The 8,033-nt window shown below is 45.5% G+C and overlaps 2 protein-coding genes and 2 non-coding genes across 4 annotated transcripts; 1 reads left to right on the top strand and 3 right to left on the bottom strand.

The window, feature by feature from the left end:
• Positions 1-73: 73 nt before the first annotated feature.
• On the bottom strand, positions 74-2,463 carry BDV27DRAFT_127715 (methionine--tRNA ligase MES1). Its single transcript, XM_032066833.1, has 2 exons — positions 2,129-2,463; positions 74-2,048 (listed from the first exon to the last, which is right to left on the bottom strand). The coding sequence occupies exons 1-2, from the start codon at positions 2,307-2,309 to the stop codon at positions 352-354; spliced, it is 1,878 nt and encodes a 625-aa protein (XP_031928021.1). The 5' UTR covers positions 2,310-2,463; the 3' UTR covers positions 74-351.
• A 294-nt stretch (positions 2,464-2,757) lies between these two features.
• BDV27DRAFT_144904 (uncharacterized protein) lies at positions 2,758-4,314 on the bottom strand (the record flags this gene model as incomplete). The annotated part of the gene is made up of 5 exons (XM_032070327.1): positions 2,758-2,835; positions 2,888-2,932; positions 3,229-3,252; positions 3,773-4,172; positions 4,232-4,314. The coding sequence occupies 5 exons, from the start codon at positions 4,312-4,314 to the stop codon at positions 2,758-2,760; spliced, it is 630 nt and encodes a 209-aa protein (XP_031928020.1).
• On the bottom strand, positions 3,208-3,346 carry BDV27DRAFT_t105. Its single transcript has one exon. It is a non-coding gene; the product is annotated as a tRNA-OTHER (tRNA).
• Positions 4,315-7,131: 2,817 nt separating the features above from the next.
• Positions 7,132-7,270, top strand: BDV27DRAFT_t106. Its single transcript has one exon. It is a non-coding gene; the product is annotated as a tRNA-OTHER (tRNA).
• Positions 7,271-8,033: the final 763 nt, after the last annotated feature.

The raw sequence follows: 8,033 nt of genomic DNA, 5'->3' as shown, positions 1-8,033 counted from the left end.
AGTTGTGTACTTTAACTGATACTGTAATATTGCCCCGTGTACATCTACAGTCTGTACTTTATTATCATTGTGATAGGCTTCTTGGAGATTGAATATTCCTCCAAGATAGTGTCAGTTGATTGATAGTATGCCCTGTGGTATCACCTCTAACTACACTTTTCAGGACGTTGAAGTCTCTAACATTCAGCAAAATTGTATAAAGTAATAAGAAATCACATCAAATCCCTCAAATAAATAGGCTCTAGTTGATCATATCACTCATGTCTACCACATCGCTGGTGGCATCATTCTAGACGTACAGCACAACATCGTCTGGTATAAGATGTCACGCGTGACCGTATGATAATTGGTCTACTGTTGAAGATTCAGCTTCTCCGTGGATTGAGAAACCTCCGCTACCCCGTCGGCAGAAGCAGCCTCCTTCTCCTTTTGCTCCTTCTTCTTCTCCTTCTTGGCCAGCTTCTCAGCCTTCTTGGCGGCCTTCTTCTTGGCTTCTTCCTCCTTGACCTTCTTGGCCTCCTCGTCGCCAAACATATCACGCCACTCGTTGGCCTTCTCGGGCTTAATGTTGCTGAACAGGTACTTGGCCTTGCCAATCTCGTGGTTCGGCTTGACAGTGTCGGCGTTCCAGCGATCAGGAATCAGGATAGCCTCGGTACGGAGGATCTCGTTGATACTGGCGGCAGTTTCGGGCATGTAGGGGGCGAGGAGGGCGGACAGGAGGTGGATGAGGTTAAGAGCAAGGCCGATCACAGCAGCGCACTTGGCCGGTTCATTCTCGGCGAGCTTGTTATCGAGGCTGTTGGACTGGAGGAATAGGTTACCCTTCTGGGAGATGGTGAGGACGGTGTCAATGGCGGCGCGGATCTTGACGGCATCGAGTTGCTGGATGTACTGGGTGAGAAGTTCGTTGACTTCCTCCTTCCAGGCGTCGAAGGCAGGGTCAGTATAGGCGGTGTAGTCGGGCACAATGTTGTCGTAGTTCTTGGAGTTAACGAACTTCACCACACGGCTGACGAAGTTGCCCAGGTTCTTGAGGAGAATGTTGTTATTCGAGCTGATGAAGAGGTCCCAGTTGAACTCGCTGTCGCCAGTCTCGGGACGGTGAGAGAGAAGGTAGTAACGCCATACATCGGCAGGGATGCCAGTCTTCTTGGCCGAGTCTCCGAACACACCAATGCCGCGAGACTTGGAGAACTTGCCACCCTCATACGTCAAATATTCGGTGGTAGAGAGGTGGTGGACTTTGAGCCACTTCTCCCGAGTACCGATTTCAGTACCAGGGAACATGACGGAGTGATAGGCAACGTTGTCTTTTCCAATGAATTGGTAGAGCTCGACTTCCTCCGGGTTGCGCCACCATTTCTCCCACTGGTCGGTGTAGTTTGCGGTGATGGACACATAACCAATGCAAGCATCGAACCACGAGTAGATAACCTTCTCTTCGTAGCCTGGGAGAGGCACCTGGGTACCCCACTTAATATCTCTAGTAATACTGCGCTCTTGCAATCCCTTCGTCAACCAGGAAGAGGTGATATCCTTTCCGTTCTGTGACCATCCTCCCTTTGTCGAAGACTCGTCGAAGAACGCCTGGATCTCAGGTTGTAATTTGTCCAACTTCAGGAAGATATGTTTCGTATCCTTCTTCACGGGGGTGGCACCGTCGAGCTTGCAGCGGGGCTTGATAAGATCCAATGGGTCCAGGAGCTGACCGCACAGATCACATTGATCACCATAAGCATCAATATACTTGCAGTGCGGGCATTCACCCTGGATAAAGCGGTCTGCCAAGAACGACTTGTGCTCCTCACAGTATAATTGTGTTGTTACGTGCTCCGACAAGAAACCGTTGTCGTGAAGCTTAAGGAAGATATCCTGCGTAATCTTAGTCTGAAGCTCGGTGGTTGTGCGGCCGAAGATATCAAAGCTGATGTTGAACCATTTGTAAACTTCGGCATGGAGGGTATAGTATTTGTCGCAAAGTTCCTTGGTGGTCATGTTCTCTTGGATGGCTCTCGCTTCGGACGTCGTGCCGTACTCATCGGTACCTGAGGGAGCGGGACAGTCAGCATGACTGTGGCATAGGGCAAGGTTTGATAGTGTTCGCGGGATAGCATAGAGGACTTACCGCAGACATAGAGGGTGTTGGCACCACGGCCACGACCATATCTGGCAAAGACATCAGCCGACAGAGTCGAACCTATCAAATTGCCCAGATGAGGAACATTGTTCACATATGGCAGAGCGCTAGTGACGAGGAAATTGCGCTTCCCGGATTCAGGGAGAATGGGTTTATTTTGTTCCGTCATGTTTCCAGCCGATCAGAGGACGTGAATCTCTCTCAATGGTGAGTGGGTTGTGGTGTCCTCAAGGTAGTCAGGGGAAGACTGGGGTTGGCAGAAATTGGGGTTAGTGGGAGGAGAAAGCCAAAGTAGTGTGCGGGAAAGAAGATAAGCACTTTCAAACATCCAAAGTCTTTTTGCCCCGCAAAGGCAGATGACTCATGGAATTTATTGCTGGAAACCCCTCCATCGAACGGTGGCTGACTCAGCATGTTTTTCTAATTAACTATATCTACGCCCTACAAATGATCAATCTATTCCATACTTGGGGTACAATGATTTCTAATTAGGTAATTTGAATTGTTTTGAATTTATGATAGAATAGTATTGTGTTATGTGAGCTACATTGAACATTAGTTAAGCTCCACATCACTTCGATGCCATCTCGGCACCAGGAATCTCCATACAGAGCAGACTACATTCCTGCGAAACCCCCAGCAATGATAGGAGCTTCGTAGAGGCCCACACGGGATACACTGCTGCACGATTCGTGCTAAGCGTGTTCTTAATTTACCCTGTAGATCAATTGACTCAGGGCCAGCTACATTGTGGAATACGAGTCTATACCCAATCCGGAAGGATATTATCGACTGCAGGCTTATATCCGAGGTGGAAGCTGTGCCTTAATTTAGGGGTTGAACGTGTCATACGGATTGGTTTTTAGAGATCTAGAGCAGAGGATTTATTACCGAATGTTTGATGTGCTTACATTTTCTATCTTTGGTAAAAAGGCGAGAGTGCGAGGTTCTACACGGAGTACTATGTATTACACAATGTCGATGTTCGTTCATGTTAGGGCAAAAAGTGAGAGCAAAAGGCATGGTCATGGTGGTGAGATGAGGAAAGAAAAAGTAAAAAAAGATGTTGACGAGAGTGGGATTTGAACCCACGCCCCTTTCGAGACTGGAACCTTACTCCAGCTGAGAGATTATTAGTGATACGTTCGATAGGGTATCAGAGATATTAGTGGTACTAACCGCCTTGGACCGCTCGGCCATCTCGCCTATTGGTTAAATAGTTTTTTATTATTTGTGTATATCAAGCAGAATTTTGTCGTACATGTTTTTCAGCCCCATGTATGTGAGATGTTTAAGCTATTCGTACATATGCTAGATACCATGTCTTTGTCTTTCTGGTGCCCACGGATCGTCCCGTCTAGTTCGATTTCCATCTCTAATTAAGCGAAGCTCCTCAAGAAGTTCCTTTCTAGCGTAGTAGCGAAATAACCCCAATGATTACATTCTGTGTATAGGCCTGCCTTTACCAGTTAGTACAATGCAGGCAGCTATACAATGTCAGTCATGGCCCTGACAATGTCTGCGACTGCTTGTGTATCATACTCCGCCGTGTGGTATAGGGCAGTGTCCACATATCTCGACTGACTTTTCAGCAGCCTTGTATGAGTTGCCTCGAGGGTCATAGATGGCCACCCTACTGGCAAAAGCTTCCGACATAAGCGCTGCAATATTAATCGTGTTGAAATTCTTGCATGGTAAATGGCTCCGGCGCTCCACTATTACTTCGTCCATGCCAGTGAGTATCCTCTGGAAACACTGCATATCTTGAGCGCTATACCAGCTGAATATATTGACTTTATCGGGACTGTAGCCTAACTTGAGGATGTATCCTCGGATCTGCGACGGCTTCATTCCATTTGTTCGGTAACTTTCGTACAACCGGACAAGAAATGGGCCCATATTTGCTCCAGTGTATGGAGTTGCAGCTTCAATGGTTTCACTGAGCGATATTCCATAGTTAATGTTTGTGCTCAGAAGTGTTTCGCCGTCCATTTGTCGGATAGACACCTGCAACGGTATGGGCGATTTTGCTCTGATGGACAAGAACTCGAAATCAATAATCAATTAGCCTGGGGGCTTTCCAGGAGATACTTTTTAAGGAGCGTAAGTTCCCGCTCACAGTAGCTTCTGGGGGAAAGATTCCATTCGTGCTGTAAATTCCCCTTGTTATCCATTTTTCGTTCCGTGCTGCGGCTCGATGCGATTCGTAAGATTTCTGCCGAGTGTATACCGCAGTAGCGTGAGTTTGCAACTTTCGACAGAGGACAAGTATAGAATTCACATCTAGGTTTGTTGTCCACTAAGTGCTCCCCTAACCGCAAGAGGAGAAAGAGCGAGTTCCGTTTCATTAGATTACGCCTTTTCATCTTTGCGGTCATATTCCCATGTCTCTCAATATCAACAAGATACTCTCCGGCACTATCGTCGTCTTGGCTTTGCCCAGTGTGCTCCAGGAGCAAAACTTGCCTGATCAGGTCACATGGTATATCCGATTCAGAGATTGTATGCTTCAACGTAAAATCTCCTTGGCGCAGATATTCAAATGGCCGCTTCCTTAACGGGGTGTTCGTGAATGACCCTCTTGAGCCGCGTAAGCGAATTTGGTTAACCAAGACTGAGAGGTCGCTATACACCCCAACAACCGGTGTAACCGGTGCTGTGCGTCTATAAGTGGCATGGAGAATGGTATCATAGAGCGTCCAGGTTGCAGAGAAACGGCGTGGTCTCCATTTGGGGCTTTGGGGGCCACAGAGAAATAACATATCAACATCTGTAATATGTAAAACTGGTGAAGCATGAAAATTAGAGAGATTATTCTTCAGGAATTCATAATACAGCCTTTTCGTATGATCTCGGCCGTTGGCAGCGACGTGATCAGTTGTCCAGCCTTGAAGGAAGTACTGATCAGGAGCAGAAAAACGTAAAGTATTATGACCCCGCATTGATAAAGCCAAGGGAAGCAGAGTTGCCACATTATCTTGAAATGAGAGAATGGCACCCCATTGTGTCGGTGCGCTCGCATACGGCTCATCGTTGTCCAATCCAACTCTCACTGGTATAACTTTCAAGCTTGTCACTCGCTTTCAACAATTCTCGGCATACTATCGCTGCGCAGTTCTTCAAATCTTGGCAGTAGACACATGTATTTCCGTGATGCAAAGTAGGGCATACATCTTCCTGAGCCAGGGTTGCCCAAAGATCGATACTTTCATCGCACATCCTCGGGGACAGGGCATATAGAGTCTTGCTGATTTCAACCACAGAGCGTGTCTCATATGGATAGTTCATCCCGTCCTTCGTATATGACTCTATTTCCTGTGTCTTGAAGGATACATCGCTAAGAACGCTGGGTGATTCTGGCTCGGTTGGGTGACCCGGATGGGAAAGTTTTTGTCCCATGCCAAGGAACTTGTAAGCATCATCGAGTGTATATAGACGGCCTTTCTTACCTGATTCTATTCCAACAAATGGCAGGGGGTGGTGAATTGGATGGACCTACGCCAGTAAGCATTGGGGGCAGCACTTTTATTGCACGGGAGCCTACTCTAATCCAGTCGCTTTTAGTTATTATGCCAAGTTCGACCATTTTCCGACGTGTGAGACGAAGGTTTCCAGGCTGCTCGTAAATAGACGGCGGGGCTAGAACATTCATCCGACTGTCTGGTAGGGCTTTTAAGGAATTCTCCCTATCTAACCATCGTCTGAGTGACCGTGGTTGGATATTGAACCTGGCTGCTGCAGTTTTGACAGATATTGGCTTCAGCTCGTTGGTATCGATGTCAAGCTCTTTTGTCTCTCGGTAGTAGGAAATAACTCGGAGCTTCTCTGCTGCTGTGTGCCTTCTCCTTGTACGCCTGGTTATGCTGATCGCCGGCAGGGTATCTGCTCGCTGTGAATTCGTGGAGAGAGCAACCTCCGCGGTGGCGTCAGATGGGACTTCTCTTTTTGTTATAAAATCGGAGTTGTCGGCCATGATTTCAACGGATAGATGGCTGCTCTGGTACAAGACCCTTCATGGGTATGTGGGGGCAGATTGAGTCCTTATTCAGTACCAGTGGAAGAAGAGAAAATATCAACTGCCTGTAGGGCTCTGGTAAGCGTAGTAGTCACATGAGCCCTAGCAGTTTCTGCATAAGTGGCCCTCTGCTGCTGAACATTCACCTTCTTGGTGGCTGAGAAGTCACTAAAAAGAGAAGCAATCTTGCTGCTGTTGTAACTTAGCCACGGGTGGTAGAGAGTAATTATAGCCTTATGTACAAGGCAACTCGGGTTTGTACATTTTCATATTGTATGTCATGGTATCTTACTATCCTATGATTCCTATCGTACCTTTTTCTTTTTCTTTTTTTTTTTTTTTTCTTATTGGCAATGAGCACTCCTTTGGGGAAACAATACACTAATAGTAACGCATTGGCTCTTTAGTGTGTAGTAGATAAAGAAGATTTGGATATATATCTTGTCTGGTTGGTGTAAAGACAGGACTTGGAGGACGAATCTGTATTAACAAAATACACTTCGGGCAATTATTCCCATGAGTTTAAGGAATTTGGGTATGCTACAGGAAGTCCTGAGCCTTTCAGAGCTTCCTTGCATACACGCTATCATTTTTTGTTTATTCTATGACTCCTTGGCAACTTGAGATTAATGGGTCCAGACTTTGCTGGACATATTGTCTAGTATTATTACGTTATCGAGTACAACGGTTATCAAATAACTCATTGTGAATATATAATATATATGTTGAAGACACAAGTGCCACAAAGAGGACCACCACAAAAAGTATGGATAATTGCCATTATTATACGCAAATTACAACTATAAGGGAAGTAAAAACTCAACTTGAAGGATTGAAGACATTAAGAATTATGGTTTAAAATCACCAGGTAAAAAACATTCCATCTTCGTGTGAAGAAATTCGGAAGACGTTGTGATGACATAGCCCCTATCTTGTGATGATAATACATTCTCTGGGACAGAGAAAAATAACTAAAGGCGAGATGGCCGAGCGGTCCAAGGCGGTTAGTACCACTAATATATCTGATATCCTATCGAACGTATCACTAATAATCTCTCAGCTGGAGTAAGGTTCCAGTCTCGAAAGGGGCGTGGGTTCAAATCCCACTCTCGTCAACATCTTTTTTTGCTCTTTTCTCTCTAGTCTGTGACCCAGGATAACTGAGCTATAGCTATGTACTGAGAGAAGGAATCCTCTTTTTGACAACCTTCCCATAACAAAGAAATTTTTAATTTCTATGACCACTCAGCTGATCTACTATGTCGAAACCCGAACCCCAAATACACTCGCGGCATATACCATGTCCAAGGACTGTACAATTGAGAATATTGTTTGGCAAAGATTTTCCATGCTTGAAATGCAAAAGGCTATTCCAGAGTGATTAGCGAACAGAGTACTCCGTCATCATCTTCTAACATCCCTTGAAACTGTATTAAATCTCCTTGACCACCAAATGTGCCCTTCCAAGAAAACCACCAATCCATCAGCTGCATTACTTTACAGCATCTATCACCAGAAAACTACTCTACCAATATCTCTCCAGTAAAGCTTGTATAAAAACATAAATACACAGTGCAGTGGGTTGGTTAAAGTTCTCGACATCACGGAAACCTGCGGCGTTTCAGACATACACTAAAATAAAGAACGAGATAACTACAAAGTACCATTTCCCGCAATTAGATATAGTTGCTCAATCTTTTCTTAATTAACGTATTGCATGCTTCATTACGGATAATCTGTGCGTAGTCGTTGGGTCTTCTGATATAAGTACCGACATACCTTCTCTGCCCTACAAGTTAAGAAGTCAATACAGTGTGCCTTAGGGCTTATACAGAAGCTTATATAGCTAATAATTCCTGAGAGCCAAAACCTATATAC

Source organism: Aspergillus caelatus, assembly GCF_009193585.1.
Source record: "Aspergillus caelatus strain CBS 763.97 unplaced genomic scaffold BDV27scaffold_79, whole genome shotgun sequence".
Lineage (NCBI taxonomy): Eukaryota > Fungi > Ascomycota > Eurotiomycetes > Eurotiales > Aspergillaceae > Aspergillus > Aspergillus caelatus.
This window is presented reverse-complemented; position numbering and strand designations above follow the sequence as displayed.